The sequence below is a fragment of the Chiloscyllium plagiosum genome, unplaced genomic scaffold (genome assembly GCF_037043375.1).
Source record: "Chiloscyllium plagiosum isolate Xiang-an unplaced genomic scaffold, Cpla_swu_hap1 HiC_scaffold_17, whole genome shotgun sequence".
NCBI classification, from domain to species: Eukaryota; Metazoa; Chordata; class Chondrichthyes; order Orectolobiformes; family Hemiscylliidae; genus Chiloscyllium; species Chiloscyllium plagiosum.
The window spans coordinates 54,326,509-54,346,823 of NW_028270155.1; the positions used below are offsets into that span (position 1 = coordinate 54,326,509).

The 20,315-nt window shown below is 44.4% G+C and overlaps 1 protein-coding gene across 2 annotated transcripts in view; it reads right to left on the minus strand.

Annotated features, from left to right (window-relative positions):
• bcar1 (BCAR1 scaffold protein, Cas family member) overlaps positions 1-20,315 on the minus strand; it is a 250,499-nt gene that overhangs the window by 97,646 nt on the left and 132,538 nt on the right. The window contains exon 1 of one of the 2 annotated variants that reach the window (XM_043707041.2): positions 17,869-18,063. The exons of the other annotated variant lie outside the window; for it this stretch is intronic. Within the exon in view, the coding sequence (XP_043562976.2) occupies positions 17,869-17,883 (15 nt within the window). The 5' untranslated portion in view covers positions 17,884-18,063. Of the gene's footprint in view, positions 1-17,868; positions 18,064-20,315 lie in introns of those variants that run through there. 2 annotated transcript variants of the gene reach the window in all.

Here is a 20,315-nt window from a genome sequence, read left to right on the forward strand (position 1 = left end):
GCCCTTGAGAGGATAAAACTAGCATTGAGGCTAGGGGTGTAGTTGTGGGTTAAACACTACTGTTCTGATCTTTACAAAATTTAATTCAAAGGAAGGATAGTACATCCAGATTGGAAAAACAATAAAATAACTAAAGGCAGTGAAAGGATCAAAACTCAGGTGCACTGGAGAGCAGAAAACTGGTGTACAGGATAGGCAGAGAACTTAACAAGGTCAGAATCTGATCCGAACGTGCTTTCCTTCACTTCCACTGTGCCTAAGCCAGCTTGAAGTTGTGCAGCGGATAGAGCTGAATAGCCACAACGATGTATTGACCAAGCTTCTTCTTCCAACAGGAAAATGTTAAAGAATTGTATTAAGCTATTTACACCAGTCAGATGCAAATACTACTGATTCAAACGTTGGCCGAAAACCAACATCCGAGGAGGTGAGAATTGCTTAATATGAAACACGAGCAGAGTCGAACTGTAACTCTGACCATCTACAGGCCGGCAACTACACATTCCTTTCATCAAGTCAGCCACAAATTCATGATTTATGGTGAAAGCATTGGAAATGATAGACGCTTAACAAATGGTCAAGCAGACCGAAATGTCTGCACATCGCCCTATAGTGAGCAGAGTGAATATAGATTCTATAAGCTTGCTCTGTCTGCGAAAATAAAGTGATCCCAAACAATCACAATCTTGGAAAGTAATCCAAAAGCTACTAACTCGACATGCTGGCATATTTACTTAGTCATTCCTTGCAGGGCTGCCAAAACAGACTGTGATGCTGCATTCCTCACTTTCGTTCAAAAAATTAAATACATTCCTGTCCTTTCTCTATCAGGATTAACTCCCATTATCAAAATTTTCTTCGCATTTTATCTGTTTGTCCTGAACTTCCTTACAATAAACATAGACAAGTAATATGGGTGCTGACTCCTTCATAACGTGAGTCAGACTTTGAGTTATAGCATTTTCCTGTAAAGAACAGACAGGATTTTAAAGCAAAACCAAACAAGGTTTTTTTTCTGGCTGGAAGTCATACTGAACCATAGCTAAAGGCTCCATACAAGACAATACTTGTCTGCTTCTGTACTGGCCATTTCCAAGGAATCTCACAAACAGATAAAGGACTAAAACATTTAAGTGGAACTGAACTCCAGGTGCTTTCAACTTCACTTCTGCAGTTCAGGTTGCAGGACATACACACCCACACACAAACCCACCTGTTGCCTCGCCCTCCACATTTATATCATTAAATCAGTTTCCCCATGTCAAGTACCCTCTTATCAGAATCTGTTTTAACACAGGGCGTTAGTGCAACGAGTCAATCACTCAAAATGGAGCGGCACAGTGGCTCAGTGGTTAGCACTGCTGCCTCACAGAACCAGGGACCCTGTTCGATTCCCATCTCTGGTGACTGTGTGGAGTTTGCACATTCTCCCCGTGTCTGCATGGGTTTCCTCCGGGTGCTCCGGTTTCCTCCCACAATCCAAAGATGTGCAGGTCAGGTGAATTGGCCATGCTAAATTGCCCATAATGTTAGGTGCATTTGGCAGGGTTAAATATAGGGTCGGGGTGGGTTACTCTTCAGAGGACCTGTTTCTGTACTGTGGTGAACCTCATCTCAAAACCCAAAATGGCAGAGGTCTTTTCCAGTGCAAGATGAAAACCTAGAGCTTCAAACACCTCTGGGCAACTTTAAACTAAGTAAGTAAAGTGAAATAAAATTCTGTTGCTGGGCATTTTAATGCTGCTACTGACTCCAGTTGATGGGGGAGTACCAGAAATTAAATATATAAAGTTATGCATGCAGCAAAATATGTCAAAGGATATGTATTTTACAAATTATCTTGTGCTATTGTGACCAATGGAGTGCCACAAGGATTGGTGCTGGCTCCTCTACTTTTCATCATTTATATAAATGCCTTGGTTATGAGCACAAGTTAGTAAGTTTGCAGATGACACCAAAATTGGAGGTGTAGCAGACAGCAAAGAGGGTTACCTCAGATGACAACAGGATCTCGACCAGATGGGCCAATGGGCTGAGAAATGGCAAATGGAGTTTAATTCAGATAAATACCAGGTGCTGCATTTTGGGAAAGCAAATCTTAGCAGGACTTATACACTTAATGGTAAGGTCCTAGGTAAGGTCCTTTGCTGAACAAAGAGACCTTGGAGTGCAGGTTCATAGCTCCTTGAAAGTGGAGTCGCAGGTAGATAGGATAGTGAAGAAGGCGTTTGGTATGCTTTCTTTTATTGGTCAGAGTATTGAGTACAGAAGTTCGGAGGTCATGTTGCGGCTGTACAGGACATTGGTTAGACCACTGTTGGAATATTGTGTGCAATTCTGGTCTGCTTTCTCTCAGAAAGATGTTGTGAAACTTGAAAGGGTTCAGAAAAGATTTACAAGGATGTTGCCAGGGTTGGAGGATTTGAGCTATAGGGAGATGCTGAACAGGCTGGGGCTGTTTTCCCTGAAGCGTCGGAGGCTGAGGGGTGACCTTATAGAGGTTTACAAAATTATGAGGGGCATGGATAGGGTAAATAGGCAAAGTCCTTTCCTTGGGGTCAGGGAGTCCAGAACTAGAGGCATAGGTTTAGGGTGAGAGGGGAAAGATATAAAAGAGTTCTAAGGGGCAACTTTTTCACACAGGCGGTGGTACGTGTATGGAATGAGCTGCCAGAGGATGTGGTGGAGGCTGGTACAATTGCAACATTTAAGAGGCATTTGGACGGGTATATGAATAGGAAGGGTTTGGAGGGGCCGGGTGCTGGCAGGTGGGACTAGATTGGTTTGGGATATCTGGTCAGCATGGACGGGTTGGACTGAAGGGTCTGTTTTCATGCTATACATCTCTGTGACTCTATTTACTCCCCTCCGGTGAGTAGACATGGAAGTTAGGTGCCTTTCTTTCATCCCCAACCAGATTTTTCTTCCATTCAAGGGAGTGGCAGTGACCCCAACTACTGAGAGGGACAAGGGCAGCAGACACACAGGAACATCACCATCTGCAAGTTCCCTTCCAAGCCACATACCACCCTGACTTTGAACATCATCATGGTTACTTTACTGTCTTTGGGTCAAAGTCCTGGAGCTCCCCTCTTAACAGCACTGGGGGTCTCCCTGCACCTCCAGGAGGTCTCCCTGCACCTCCAGGTCTGCAGCAGTATAAAAAGGCAACTCTCCACCACTTTCTCCAGGGCAATTAGGGATGGGCAATGAATACTGGCCTCGCTAGCAACACCCACATTACATGAACAAATACTCACTTCTGGGTCAAAACAGGTTGACAGTCAAATTCTCTATTGCAGTACTTTAGATCATAGAGTCATAGAGATGTACAGCACAGAAACAGACCCTTCAGTCCAACCCATCCATGCCGACCAGATATCCCAACCCAATCTAGTCCCACCTGCCAGCACCTGGCCCATATCCCTCCAAACGCTTCTTTTTCATATACCCATCCAAATGCCTCTCAAATGTTGCAATTGTACCAGTCTCCACCACATCCTCTGGCAGCTCATTCCATACACGTACCACCCTCTGTGTGAAAAAGTTGCCCCCTAGAACTCTTTTATATCTTTCCCCTCTCACCCTAAACCTATGCCCTCTAGTTCTGGACTCCCCCACCCCAGGGAAAAGACTTTGTCTATTTACTATCCATGCCCCTCATGATTTTGTAAATCTCTATAAAGGTCACCCCTCAGCCTCCAATGCTCCAGTGAAAACAGCCCTAGCCTATTCAACCTCTCCCTACAGCTCAAATCCTCCAACCCTAGCAACATCCTTGTAAATCTTTTCTGAACCCTTTCGAGATTAGATTAGATTAGATTCCCTACAGTGTGGAAACAGACCATTTGGCCCAACAAATCCACAGCGACTCTCCGGAGAGTAACCACCCAGACCCCATTTCCCTCTGACTAAATGCATCTAACAGTATGAGCATTTAGCTTGGCCAGTTCACCTGACCTGCACATCTTTGGATTGTGGGAGGAAACTGGAGCACCCGGAGGAAACCCACACAGACACGGGGAGAATGTGCAAACGCCACGCAGACAGTCGCCCAAGGCTGGAATCGAACCTGGGTACCTGGCGCTGTGAGGCAGCAGTGCTGAGTGCTGCACAGCCAGAGATGCTGTCAAGGACATCATCCTTTGTGGGTGGTTACAAAAGAATCACACAAAGAGCTTGGGTGTTTATCTCCGATGCCCTTGTCAATATTTATTCTCCCGCTAAACTCACCAAAATAGATTGCCTGGTTATCATCTCATTGCCTTTTGTGAGAGCATTCTGTATACAAAGCAGCCAACGCAGTTCCTATATTATAACAATGACTGCATTTGAGAATTATTCAATTGTCAATAAAGCACTTGGGAGGTTCTGAAATTGGGCAAGGTTCAACATAACTGTGTTTGTTTTATTAAAATTGTTATGGAGGTGATTATTGCATAGGATGAGAATTTGAAATTTTTCTTCCATGTATCTTTACAGTTTTGTAAATTCAACTAAATTACCCCTGGGTAAAAGGTAAATGATTTAAACCTCTTCATCAGGGAGAGAGAAAAACACAATACATGCTCAGCAGATCCATCCTAATCTTTCGCAACCAGCACGTTCATTCAGATAGAACTCAAAATGTCAGCACCACTGCTGACTAGGAAAAGGTCAACGAGGAGACCAGTGACCGGTGCCAAACCCAAGTCATGACCTACATTAGAACAGGTGCCAGAACTGCACGGGAAAGTGAAGCATATTCATTACAACAAGCCCTTCATTTGCACTGCATTCAGCAGATCACTGAACACTTCAAAAAAAAAATAGTGCCCGTGACTGAAAACATTCACTTCTACCAATTAATCCTCTACGGAACTTACAGAACCGTGGAATTCAAGAAAGGTGTGGCACAGAAAGCAGTCACTGAGTCAGCTGTGTTTGTGCCAGATGAGAAAGAGCTATCCAATCTGCTGCCCAGCTCTTGGTCCATGACTGGGTGGGTTATTATATTTCAAGTGGAAATGCAACTTCAGAAACCTGCAATAGAAGCGTGGTTACTGATGTGATGTAGGAAACAGTTCCTAGGTGATCCTGAACAAACAGTAATGAGATAATTGCTGGATAATGATTAATAGCGATGCTGATCGAGGGAATACTGACCAGGAAAATCCTTCACACATGACAAGGGTTTCTGCTTTGACCATCTTTTCAGGCAGTCATTTCCAGACCTCCATCACTCTCCAAGAGAAAACCTCCTCCTCGAATTCCCTATAATCCTGCTGCCAAATCCTTTAAATCCCTGTTTACCACCCTTTCTACTTAGAGGAATAGATCCTTCTAATCTCAACACCTCAGAATTTTATGCTCCTCAATTCAATCTCTACGCAGCCTCCTCTCCCCTGCCAATCTGACCTTTCCTCATAACTAAAGTTCCACCCTCTTGGTGACATCTCTGGTAGCCTCTCTAGGGCGGAATGGGGAGACCAGAATGGATGATGCAGTACATCTTATTCCACCATTTGTTACCTTGGCTTGATTGTCCACCCTCCCAAATTCATTACCTCACGCTGCCTCTGGACCGAAGTATATTTGCCACTTCAGTGGCTCCTTGAGCTGGATGTTGCGATCTCCCTGGGATCTACAGCATTCTTGCTCATTGTCAAAAATATAGTCATTATCTGCACCATCTGCTACATCGTTAGGTGAATGCAAAAGGTGCTACCTGTTGAAAAGCAAGAATATTATGACAGGCACCCTGGCCAATACTGATCCCTCGATCAACATTAAACAAACAGATTACTGTAACTGGTCAGTGAGTCTATTTCAACAATAATTTAGTCCAAATCAAGTCAGTAAGGGTAGGATTCAAAGGTTAGTGATGGAAATCAATGCTCCACAATTAGAATCACTAAGTCAGGTCACTCTGAACTTCCTTTCTCAAATTGAAACCTTCCTGTTTGCAGCACCCAATCACAAAAGGTTCATAAGCAACACACTTCTTAATTTTACAGTCGGAGGTGAAACTCGGAGTTGAGAGAACTGGCTACTTTGTCAGCTCTCTCCTTGCAGCCAACTGATAGATTTAAGTCCTTATGAGGCATTTCGCAGGAGAAACCAATTCTGAATCATCCCGATCCACTCCACTGATTTACTGAATGGAATCCGGACACAAACACATTCCACCCCTTCAACTCAGGAGCATTCAGCAACAGTCTGACATTTCACAACTGCATGCCTGCATGAACAGCTCAGAGTTTAAACAAAAGCACTTTTACCAGAATGCCTGAAGCTTCGGTGCCCTCTTCACAATAACCCTGCAGCCAAGTTTCACATCAGTCTCATTCATTCAACCAACCTGCACAGACTGATGGGAAGCAGAAATCAAAGTGCATGGAGCATGCTGGGAAATAATAGTTGTATTATTGGGGCAAACAATGAGCACTAAATGGGTGGGGGCAGGGAGGTGGTCAAACGAGTGAACTAATATCAATATTCAGAGGGGAAACACCAAACCAGTAAGGATAACAGCTTGGGAGAGGTTTTGTTTGGTGGGGGGAGCAAAGAAATCCTTTGTGAAGCAATGCTCATTTAACCAGGAGACAACAGCACAAGGAATAAAAGCCAAGAGGTGCAATGATCATTTCAGGCTACGAAGACACAATAAGAAAGAGAGAGGCCATTCATGTGCCGGTTTAAACACGGGCAATATATTATTTGTAGCTGCCAGGACATCTTCCTTGAAGAAGGAACCCGAGTGTGACTCCAGCAGAGGGTTAAGTATCAGTCAACATCACGGTGGACGTTATGATGCGATCTAGGGATTGATTCAATGCAAGCAAATGGAGCAGTGGTATTTTAGATATTCACATCACTCCATAAGAATTCAATGCTGATCGTGTAAGTTTTTCCTCAGCAATGACCTTTACAATGCACAAGCCACCTTTCCAATTACATTTACAATCCTTCACAAAGATCACCTGCCTCCATCCCTGCCTATGCCCAACTGCTACTGATATCCACACTTGGTTATTACACGGTTCCCTTGTCAGCCTTCCAGCTCCAACCATCTGAGCTGTAGCTCATCCAAGACACTGCAGCCTGCATCCTGACTTATACCAGATCCAAGTTGTCACCTTTCTTCATTTAAAATCCCCAGCACAAACCAGTAACTTTGAACAGAAAGGAATCCCAATAACACTGGCCAGGATTTCACCTTTTAAAAACGTAAATGTAACAAACTGACTAAAATCAAAATAATTCCAATGTTAATCAGGTGAATGCAGGATTTCAAAGAAAAAAGGTAAATTTCACTTAAAATAGTTCACACAAAAAGTCATGCGTCAGGTAGTTACAAGCACGTGCATCACATGACACATAAACAGTGCACCACATGCAAGTGCTTATCAGTCTTTCCAACTCGGCTTCTGGTAGTATCTCTTGCTTCCCATTCAATGGATTTGACCCTTGAATAGCTTTCACCAACAACCACATTTCATCAAAAGATTAGAGTTATCTGCAATCATGCACAGGTTTATGAACCATCTCTCATTGTAGCCATGGCAGTCCTGATACCACAGAATCTCCAGAGAGCCCGTTCATGGGCACATTTAAATGGTCTAATTGGCTTTGGCAAAACTGACAGAGCAGCGGTGGATCTTGCTCAATCCATAATACCCTGCATTCAGCTCTTGGACCATATATACATACACACACACTCATATACACACACACTCATATACACACACACACACACTGTCTGCTTCATCATAGGATCTGTTCTGGGACAAATTACAAAGAACTATACAACACAGGAACAGGCCTGTCAGCCCTCCAGGTCTGCGCTGCTGCATCTTGCCCTTCCATACTAAAACTGTGTTCACTTAGAAGACCCGAATCCCTCTATTTCTTTCCTATTCGTGTATTCGTCCAGGTGTTCCTTGAATGCTGCTATTGTGTCTGCTTCCACCACCTCCTCTGGCAATGTGTTCCAGGCACTCACCACCCTTTGTGTGAAAATCTTGCCTCACACGTCTCTTTTAAGCTTCCCCCCTTGCACCTTGAATCCGTGTTCCCTACTAACTGAGTCTGTGATTCCCTTATTAAGTCCACGCCACCCACCCCACCCCCACCAACCCACCTGCCCCTGCCACTGCAGGAAGTGCCAAACCTGCACCCAGACCTCCCCCCTCACCGCTGTACAAGGCCCCAAAGGATCCTTCCACATCTGAGAGAGATATACGTGTGTTTCCATACACATCATCTATTGTGTCTGTTGCTTCCAATGTTGTCTCCTCTACATTGGGGAGAAAGGACGCCAACTTGCAGAACATTTCAGAGAACAGCTCTGGGACACACACACTAAACAACCCCGCCGCCCTGTGACTGATCACTTCAACTCCTACTCCCACTCCACCAAGGACATGCAAGTCCTGGACCTCCTACACTGCCAAACCCTAACCACCCAACGTCTGGAGGAACAACACCTCACCTTCTGCCTTGGGACCCTCTGACCACATGTGATCAATGTGGATTTCATTAGTTTCCTCATTTTCCCTCCTATCACCTGATCCCAGATCTAACCTTCCAACTCTGCACCCCCCCCCCCCCTTGAACTGTCTGACCTGTCCATTTTCCCTATCACCTATCCGCTCCACCCTCCTCTCTGACCTATCACCTTCACCTCCACCTTCATCTTTCTATCGCATTCCCAGCTACATCGCCCCCCCCAACCCCACCCACCCCAGACGCCCTCACCCCTCCCATTTATCTCTCAGCCCCCTTGGGCCACAAGTCTCATTCCTAATGAAGAGCTTATGCTGAAACCATCGACTCTCCTCCTCCTCGGATGCTGCCTGACTGACTGCGTTTTTTCAGCATCACACTCTAGCAATTGACCCCTCCTCCCTGGGAAAAATTCTCATACTTTCCACTGTATCTATGCCATTTACAATCTTATAAACTTTTATTGGGTTGCCCCTCAACCTCCTGCATTCCAGTGAAAACAAACCCAGTCTAACCAACCTTTCTTCATCAATGTAATCCCCCATACCAGGCAACATCCTGGTTAACCATCTCTGTACCTTCTCCAAAACATCCTCATCCTTCTGGCAGTGTAGTGACCAGAACCGTACGCCGTATTCCAAGTGTAGCCTAATTGAAGCTCTATAAAGCAGAATAACTTGTCTATCCTGTCCCTTCAAAGTCATAAGCCTTTTTTACTGCCTTATCTACCTGTGCTGCCACCTTCAGTAATTTGTGCACCTGCATACCCAGATCCCTCTGCATATCAAAATTCCTAATGGCTCTGCCATTTACTTGACCTTACAAAATGCATCATTTCACATTTGTCCAGATTAAACTCCATCTGCCATTTTACTGCCCATTCCTCCAACTGATCTACATCCTGCTGTATCCTCTGACAATCTTCCTCACTATCTGCAACTTCACCAATCTTTGTTTCGTCCGCAAACGTACCAATTAGAACTGCTAAGTTTTCCTCTGAATCATTTATGTAGACCATAAACAGCAGAGGTCCCAGCACTGATCCTTGTGAAACACCACTAGTCACAACCCTCTATTCGAATAAGCATTCTTCTACCACTAACCTCTGTCTCCCATGACTATATTAGTTCTGTATCCAACTTGCCAGCTCATCCCGATACCATATCAGTTCACCTTTTGTACCGGTCTGCCATGAGGGACCTTGTCAAAGGCTTTACTGAATTCCATGTAGACAACATCAACTGCTTTTTCCTCACCAATCATCTTCGTCACCTCAAAATCCTCAAACAAGTTAGTGAGGCATGACCCCGCCCCGCACAAAACCATGCTGTCTATCGCTAATAAGGCCATTTGCTTCTCAATGCATATATCGATCTTGTCCCCGAGAGTCTTTTCCAATAATTTCCTTATTACTGACATGACATTCACAGGTCTGTGATTCCCAGGATTATCCCGGCTTGCAGATCTCCAAAACCTGAAACAAATTTCCATCCTTCTCTTTAAACTGCTCAGTGCCTTGTCTTCGACAATGCCTGTAAGGTCCTCCAGTCCTACACTTATAGCCCAACACAGAACTCTCCATTCCCTTGTCTAATGCAATCTCTTCATCCCACAACTGGAGGATGTGGTTTGAGAGTGAAGGCCCACACACAGGAATTTTTTTTGTGAATCTCTCCTTCTCTTTCCCTCCTTCTCCTAGTTAAGCTTTTGGTTAGCTCTCTGAATATCTTCTTATTTGCATGGTTGCCATTTGATCTTGATTACATCACTATGAACTGTGCTGCTTTCTCTACAGTAAAGTCAGTGCAAGTTGCCGTGGTTATTGTTGCTGCTAGGCAATATGCCATCATGATAAAACTTAAAATTCATGCATGACTGCTGCTCTGTGCTATGATTTAAGGACATTTTTCCACTAAAATAAACACTACCTCCTTTGCATTAGTACAATAAATATAAAGAGCCTGAGGACAGATCTCATTTTAAAAGCAAATTCTGAGACAAATAGATGTAGCAGGCATGAAAATAGGAACAATACCATCCGGGTTAACGTGATTCCCGCTAAACAAAAAAATGAAAGCAATTTGTTTTCCCAATTGCCTTGTCCCTTTTGTTATGACTAACTTGGTACCAGAGACGGCAATAATCACAGTTGCGCAGAAGTTATGAACAAAAATAGTTTCTTTCTGAGATTTCTGGTATTTTGAGATTTTGGCTTATGATGTATTGTCTATTCCAAACCTGGGAACCATTCAGTCTTTCTGTTTCATTTACAGCCCCATAATTCCTTGAGGTCAGCCAAAGCACTGGCTTGTTTCACATTCCCCTACAAATTCAAAAGAAAACATTTACATATTGAGTAAGGCTAGGACTGGTCTGCCTTGGGAGCAGAGATAAATTCCTGCACTAAAAGCCCAAAAGAGAATAATAAACCTAATAGGTGGATCTGGGGTATTGGTAGCACAAGCTTCAGCTTAAGTTTGCAGGATTAGGTTAGAGATGTGTCATTTGTTTTGGAATCTAAGTTATCAACAGACACAGCTATTGCTACAGCACAAACAGAAATCTGCCCCAGCTTGTAGCTAGTGATACTGGGCGTGTTGGATTTTGCAACTTGCTGTCTAACAAAGTCGGATTTGGCATCAAACGCATATTCCGCTCAGCCTAAGGCAAAGGATTGTAAAGGTACAAAACCGCAGGCTGCTCTGCAGTTCATTCGAAAATTCTAAACTGTTCAAATAGTGCGAGTGGAGGGCAAGATGAGTACAACAGGGAGGTCACAAACACATTTTTATAACCAAAGATCACAGCCCATTTTATTAGCTGATGAATGGCAGTAATTAAAGGCACCTATTACAGGACAGCAGCTGACAATAGGCAGACAGGGCTCCCTCCATTCCAGGTTATAAAACAAACCCAGGTTGGAGGACGGAAGCGTATGGTATGACTCCTTGACTCAGCCACTGTGCTAAGGAGGCCAGCTTTAACAATGGAAACTCATTGTCCATTTTGTCTTGGTGGAACTCAGCATTAGAAAGGAGTCCTAGATACAGGGCTATTTACCAAGTCAAAGTGAGAGAGGTGCAGTTCTGACATTCTTCCTAAACAGAAAGCACAGTAAAAATGCCTTTACCCTCTTCTGTTTGTTCTCATCCAGATGCACACTTCACCTGACTGATCAGTACATAGAAACAGCTTTGTACTTATAGAGTCATAGAGATGTACAGAATGGAAACAGACCCTTTGGTTTAACTCATCCATGCCGATCTGATATCCTAAATTAATCTATTCCCACTTTCCAGCATTTGGCCCATGTCCCTCTAAATCCTTCCTATTCATATATCCATCCAGATGCTTTTAAATGTTATAATTGTACCAGCCTCCACCATTTCCTCTGGTAGTTCATTCCATACACGTACCACCCTCGGTGTGAAAAAGTTGCCCCTTAGGTCCCTTTTATATCTTTCCCCTCTCACCCTAAACCTATGCCCTCTAGTTTTGGACTCCCTTACGCTGGGGAAAAGACTTTGTCTATTTATCCTATTCATGCCCCTCATAATTTTATAAACATCTAAGGTCACTACACTGGCTCCCACGCCAGGGAAAACAGCCCCAGCCTGTTCAGCCTCTCCCTATAGCTCAAATCTTCCAACCCTGACAACATCCTTGTAAATCTTTTCTGAACCCTTTCAAGTTTCACAACATCTTTCCCATAGGACCGAGACCAGAATTGCACGCAATATTCCAACAGTGGCTTAACCAACGTTCTGTACAGCCGCAATGTGACCTCCCAACTCCTGTACTCAATACTCTGACCAATATGAACAAAGAAACTGATCCAGATCCTCTAAGTAAACCTGTCATCCATTTTCTAAGGACCTGTATCTCTCTGCACCCAGCCCATTCATGATTCTGTCTTGATAAATCTTAAATGATGCTATTGTGCCCGCATCTATCATCACCTCTGTTGGCAACGCATTCCAGTGACCCACCCCCTCCTTTGCATATAGAACTTTCCAAGCATATTTCCCTTAAACTTTTCCCCTTCACCTTGAGCTCGTGACCCCTAGTAATTGAGCCCCCCACTCTGGGAAAAAGCTGCTTGCTATCCACCCTGTCTATACCTCATGATTTTGTAGACCTCAATCAGGTCCCCCCTCAGTCTCTGTCTTTCTCATGACAATACTCAAGCTCTCTTCATAGCTAGCACCCTCTATACCAGGCAACATCCGGGTGAATCTCCTCTGCACCCTCTCCAAAGCATCCATACCCTATTGGTTATGTGGCGACCAGAACTGTACATAATATTCCAAATGGGGCCAAACCAAAGTCTTATACAACTGTACCATGACCTGCCAACTCTTGTACTCAATATCCCATCCGATGAAGGAAAGCATGCCATATGCCTTCTCGACCATTCTACCGACCTGCGTTGCCACCTTCAGATTTCTCTGTAGATCAATTTTCCCCAGAGCTTTTCCATTTACCGCATAATTCGCTTTTGAATTGGATCTTCCAAAATGCATCAGCTCACATTTGCCTGGATTGAACTCCATCTGCCTTTTCTCCGCCCAACTCTCCAATCCATCTATATTCTGCTGCATTCTCTGACAGTCTTTTCACCATCTGCTACTCCGCCAAACTTAGTGTCATCTGCAAACTTGCTAATGAGGCAACCTATTCCTTCCCTCCAGATCATTTTTGTATATCACCATCAACAGTGGTCCCAATACAAATCCCTGTGGAACACCACTGGTCACAGGACTCCATTTGGAGAAACTCCCTTCCATATTACTCTGTCTCCTGCTGCCTAGCCAGTTCTCTAGCCATCTAGAGAGAGTACACAATGGACCCCATGCAACTTCACTTTTTCCATCAGCCTACCATGAGGAACCTTATCAAATGCCTTACTGAAGTCCATGTATATGACATCTACAGCTCTTCACTCATCAATCAACTTTGTCACTTAGGGTCACAGAGAACAGAAACAGACCCTTTGGTCCAACTTGCCCATGCCAACCAGATATCCCAACCTAATCTATGCTCATTTGCCAGCACCTGGCCCATATCCCTGCAAACCCTTCCTACTCACATACCCATACAAATGCTTTTTAAATGTTGCAGTTGTACTGGCCTCCACCACTTCGTTTGGCAGCTCATTCCATACACATACCACCATCTGCATGAAAGATTACCCCTTAGGTCTCTTTTATATCTTTCCCCTCTCACCCTAAACCTATACCCTCTAGTGCTAGACTCCCCCAGCCCAGGGAAGAGACTTTGTCTATTTATCCTGTCCATGCCCCTTATGATTTTATAAACCTCTATAAGGGCACCCCTCAGCCTCCGACACTCTAGGGAAAACAGCCCCACCCTATTCAACCTCTCCCTGTAGCTCAAATTCTTCCTCAAAGAATTCTATTAAGTTGGTAATACATGACCTTCCCTGCACAAAACCATGTTGCCTATCACTGATAAGCCCATTTTCTTCCAAATGTAAATAGATCCTATCCCTCAGTATTTTCTCCAGCAGCTCTCCTACCACTGACGTCAGGCTCACCGATCTAGAATTACCTAGATTATCCGTGCTACCCTTCTTAAACAAGGGGACAATATGAGCAATTCTCCAGTCCTCCAGGACCTCACCCGTGTTCAAGAATGCTGCAAAGATACCTGTTAAGGCCCCAACTACTTCCTCTCTCACTTCCCTCAATAACCTGGGATAAATCCCATTCAGACTGGGGATTTGTCCACCTTAATGCCTTTTAGAATACCCAACACTTCCTCTCTCTTTATGCTGACTTTACCATGAGTAATCAAACATTTATCCCTAACTTCAACATCCATCATATCCCTCTCCTCAGTGAATACCAATGCAAAGTACTTTTTAAGAATCTCACCCATTTTCTCTGACTCCATGCATAACTTTCCTCTTTTGTCCTTGAGTGGGCCAACCCTTTCTCTAGTTACCCTCTTGCTCCTTATATACAAATAAAAGGCTGTGGGATTTTCCTTAAACCTCTTTGCTCAAGATATTTCATAACCCTTTTTAAGCCTCTTAATTCCTCATTTCAGATTGGTCCTACTTTCCCGATATTCTTCCAAAGCTTTGTCTGTTTTCAGTCACCTAGAGCTTATGCATGCGTCTTTTTTCCTCTTAGCTAGTCTCACAATTTCACCTGTCATCCACGGTTCCATAATCTTGCCATTTCTATCCCTCATTTTCACAGGGACATCCCTACCCCACACTCTAATCAACCTCTCTTTAAAAGTCTCCCACATATCAAATGTGGATTTACCTTCAAACAGCTGCTCCCAATCCACATTCCCCAGCTCCTTTTGAATTTTGCTATAGTTGGCCTTCCCTCAATTTAGCACTCTTCCTTTAGGACCACTCTCATCTTTGTCCATGAATATTCCAAAACCTATGGAAATGTAATCACTATTCCTAAACTAATCCCCTACTGTCCTTCAATCGCCTGGCCGGGCTTATTTCCCAACACCAGGTCCGGTATGGCCTCTTCCCGAGGTGGGCTATATATATACTGCTCTAGAAAACCCTCCTGGATGCTCCTTACAAATTCTGCTCCATCTAAGTGAATCCCAGTCAACGTTATCTATCTCACGCTCGCTGTTGGGAGGCCTGTAGTAAAGCCCCAACACTCTTACCTCACCATTCCCATTCCTGAGCTTTGCCTCACTGCTCGGGTTCTCCATAGTACTGTCCTTCAGCAATGCTGTGATATCCTCTCCGAGTAATGCAACTCCTCCAGCCCTCTTATCTCCCTTTCTATCCCGCCTGAAGCATCTATATCCAGTTGCCAATCATGTCATTCCCTCAACCAAGTCTCAGTAATAGCAATAACCCAGGTACTAATCCAGGCCCTAAATTCATCTGCCTTACCTTCTATACTTCTCGCATTAAAACAAATGTACCTCAGACCACCTCTCCCATTGCACTCATCATCTTCCGACTCTTCCCCTTAGACACACTGACTTCATTATCTAGATCTGTACAGGCTTTAGTTACTGCCTCCTTACTATCCAATAACCTCATTTGGTTTCCATCCCCCCGCTACATCAGTTTAAACCCTCCCCAACAGCTTTAGCAAAAGCACCCCCAAGAACATTGATTCCAGTCCGGCCCAGGATGTCCAATTGGTAATACTCCCACCTCCCCCAGAACCGGTCCCAATGTCCCAGAAAACTGAACCCCTTCCCTCCTGCCATGCATTCATCCTGCCTATTCTTTCACTTCTACTCTGACTAGCATGTGGCAGTGGTAGCAATCCTGAGATTATTCCCTCGGAGGTCCTACTTTTTAAACTTGGCTCCTAACTCCTTAAATTCTGCTTGTAGGACCTCATCCTATTTTTTAACCTATATCATTGGTGCCCATATGCACCACAACAGCTGGCTGTTCACCCTCCCCCTTTAAAATGTTCTGCAGCTTACCAAATGCCTTCTTCACTACCCTGTGTACCTGCAACAAAGCAAGGTGGCAGACATACGTGACTCCATTGAGTAAGTTTATCCAGCGAGTTGCTGAACCATACCAAACAGGATAGCATGAAGCCCCACTGGCCTTAAGGAGGGCAAAGTTAGACAGCCTCTTTCCTCTTCAGCAACACTTGGTGAATGTGGATGGGGTGACAAGCTAAGGCAGGGCAGAGCCCCAATTTCCCAATGCCAGTTCCCTCATTTTGACACAGAGTGCCCCCATCCATTGGCATACCTTTTACAGGGTTTGCTGGACGGCCTTCTGATAGTGGAGTACTGGGGCAGAATAGCCTGCAGACACTTTTCCTACCCAGATTTAATCGGAGACATTTTATTGGATTCCCAACTCACATGCTTAGACCCAATCACATAGTTCCCCACCACCTCCAAACTCCTCACAGTGCGGGAGGGGGAAAGGGGTATTAATTTCACCCATTTGCTCATTGTTCTACGGCAAGTGTTCAATGTTTGCTCACAGGCTGCTGTCCTACTTATTGGCAAGTGCGGCTACACTTCAAGAACACCTCATAGGATGTCTCAAACACTTACAACCTGAGATTGCACAATGCACAATATAAATGCACTCTAACATTAACTCAGCCTTTCCTGGCAGTCAATGGCAGGTCTGTACTTGCTCATGGCTCCCCCAGAGGTGAATAGGCCTAATAGTTGCTATCACCATCCACATAATCTCTACTTGGACAAAATATCAGAAGACAGCTGACTGCAATGGGACTCCAAGGAGAGGCCTACACGTCCGGGAGTGGAGAGAAGTGATTTTGTATTTACTGTATAAATTAAGATGTACAAACATACTGAAAACACGTTTACGTAAAGACGGAGGTGAGCTTCCTTCTTAGATTATATTCTGATCCCTTGTACACTGGGAGTTGTCAAATAAATCCGTCACTATGTGCAGCGCACGGAGAGGTTCAAATTACACCCATTCTATCCAGCTCACCTTAGACTGTAGTCTGACACCTTACCTGGTGTGATTCCACACCCTGAGGCCACACAAACTCACTGCACCATCCCACAGACACGCACAGCCAGCTCCTCCAACCATCCCTTGCGGTTAAATGTGACTACCTTCACACAGATCTGCAACCTCCCTACTGCTGTATACACACACACACATCCTGGTCTCTCTCTCACACACACACACCCTGGTCTCTCTCTCTCTCACTCACACACACACACCCTGGTCTCTCTCTCTGCTCACACACATTCAAAAAAGGCGAACAGCTTACAAATCTGTCCTTTCTAAGCTGCTTCAGTTAGTATAAACCCTGAACGAACGGAGAAACGCATCGTAGACACGCCTGCAGGGAGCTAAAGCAACTGTCAAATAATCCAAGTGTCTCATTGCGTTGAGGCGTCAAGCAAACAGCCTTGACAATCCAGTGCAATCCGATTTGAAAAATCTCAGCAAACCAGCACTACAACCCTCCGACACCCCCACCTTTTCAAAGTTTATTTACTTGCCTCTACAGAATGCTTTCCCGGTGCTCACAGCCTCCCTGTTCTGGTGACAGTCACTGTGCAGGCAGATGGGAGTTGACCTTCTGAGTGGGATGTGTGGTGGGGTGGGGTGGGGTGGGGGGGGGGGGCAAGGAACAGGAAAAGCTCTTGTAAAACAAGCCCCGAGCTTTAAAGCAGAAAAGCGCCCAGGAGGTACTGGCAGATGCCCGGTACAATCACTCGGGCTTTGGACCTTTTGTGGTTTTACTAAGAAGCCAACAGCAACAGCAGCAACCTCTCACTGACCCAGCCAGGACCTTAACCCCCCCCCCCACCACGGACAACAGCGAGACAAGAGAGAATGGTTCTTGCAATCCCTTCAGTCACGGCAGCAGCATTCACTTCAGCGCAGTGCAGACTTACCAAGTAGTTCATCATTGATTCTTTTTTCTCCCCCCTCTCGTTCCGTGATGTGGAAAACTACTCCAGAGTGCCCAGCCCTGGATAATAAAGCTCCTTTAGCACTCTCCTGTCGTGTGTGTGTTTTTTAATATAAGTTTAATACATCATCCAGCGGCGTGACCTCACTTGTTTGGTATGAGGCTCCGAGAGTTGCCTTGCGAGCACACTGACTGGGAGGGAATACTCCTGAGGTAATCTTATACTTTCCATGGATTCAGACAGACTCCCAAGGCCCCTAGCTGCAATGCAATTGGTCACAGTCAGCCTTTTTATTTAAATAAGCTTCTACTTCAACCACGATTGTGAAGAGGGCTCTGCCACTGAATGGCGCTGTCTAGAACAAACACACAGCACAAAAGGGTAAAACAAACCAATGCGCTCCTTAAGGAGATTGTCTCTCCGTTTTATGACCGACAAATATTAAGGAGGCTGTTGGGGGGTATGTACTGTAACGAGGTAACGGGCCCTTCCTGTCTTACACAGGTTACAGCTCCACACCTTTAACCATTCCCCATATGCATGCTATTGGCAGAGACAGAAAACTGGAAGGGCATCACAGCTCACCCTGATCAATGTCAGTAATTACACCTTCTGGGCCTATCCAGTGACGGTTGTGAGAAGGAGGGACACAGACTTGTTCGAATAAAATCCCTCTCTGTTGCAGAGACACTGACATTTCCTGGTCTGGATAACTTGGGTTCACCATTTAGGTTGGACACAGAAAAATAAGGGACGAAGGAATGCAGGTACATGGGCTGAATGGTCTCAGTTTTGTTCTGTCCAATTCCGACTCTTGGTTGAGATGCTGAAGGAAGGATGACCAGATTTTGTGGTTGCAGACCAAGTCTATCAGCTCTGAAGAGGGGTCACCAGACTCAAACTGTTAACTCTGCTTTCCCTCCACAGATGCTTCAGCCCTGCTGAGTTTCTTCAATAATTGCTGTTTGTTTCAGATTTCCAGCATCTGCAGTTCTTTGTTTTGGTTTAAGTATATCAGCAAAGAAAGAGTATTTTTGCCTTCTCTTCTTTTTTGGGTCTGTGTTAAAACCCTGATATTTCTATATCACTACAGTGACTGTTATCGAGTGCCTGATGTCATTCAACCTTTCCTTTTGCTATTTTTCTTCTCTCCTCCTCTGAAGGTATTAAATTGTTGCACTGCATTTCCACAAACTAGGAGCAGTAGGCCATTTGGCCCCTTGAATCTGCCCTATCACTTAAGATTGTGGCTGACTTGGTGACAGCCTTAACTCCACATTCTGACCTACCTGTGATAATCTTTAATTTCCTTGTCAGTCAATAATCTATCCAGCTCTGATTTAAAATTACTGAATGAATCTGTCTCCACGGCTGTCCTGGGAGGAATATTCCAAAGATCCATGAACCATGAGAGAAAACCATTCTTCTCATCTCAGTGTTGAAGGGAGAACCCCTGATTTTTAAACTTTATTCCCCATTTCCAGCCTCCTCATAACAGGAAACATCTTTTAAACATCCACCTTGTCACATCCTCAGATCTTATTCTTCTAAATTCCAGTGGATACAGACCCAATATATCTAACTGTTCCTTGTAAGATGGTACCCATCCCAAGAATCATTCCAGGTAAACACTGGTAACCCTTCACACAAGAATCATACAGAACCATTGTATACATGCATAAAACAGCCATTTTGGAAGCTACATGTGAGTGTCAGCAAGCTTTTGACTTTAGCAGAACAGGCATGCAGGAGCAGTTCCCCTGTTGAGCCACGAAGTGACACTGGGTAGTCATTAGAAGAGTAATCTAGCTCATTTTGTCCTTCCAATGTTCTAAAGTATAATGATTCTCGAAGTGTTAATATGCAATTGCGGTGCGCTCCACCCAATCTGAATTCTGGTCTCCTTCTATGATGATGTTACACAGTCTGTTTGTGGACAATCTTGCAGCCTTACACGAAGTCCTGATGGACTCAGAAACATCATCTCCAACTCCTGACTGTTGTAATTATGCCCAAATCATTTTTATTAAATGTATCTTTTGCTATCATACTATAAACTATATTTCATTGTAAAAGTAACGCTTCTTGTTACGATTATCTTGTGGTTTAGCATCTACCACTGTTAATTAAACAAATTCTTGGACTTAGCACCAAACTCCCACAGTTACGTACACAATTGGGTGTCATAGAATCATAGAGTCATAGTGATATACTAGCTCAAATCCTCCAACCCTGGCAACATCCTTGTAAATCTTTTCTGAACCCTTTCAAATTTCACAACATCCTTCCGATAGGAAGGAGACGAGAATTGCATGCAATATTCCAACAGTGGCCTAACCAATGTCATGTACAGCCGTGTCCATCAAGAGGAAGCAGGCAGTAGCCATTATCATGATAGAAACCTTTAGAGACAAGTGGATATGGCAGGG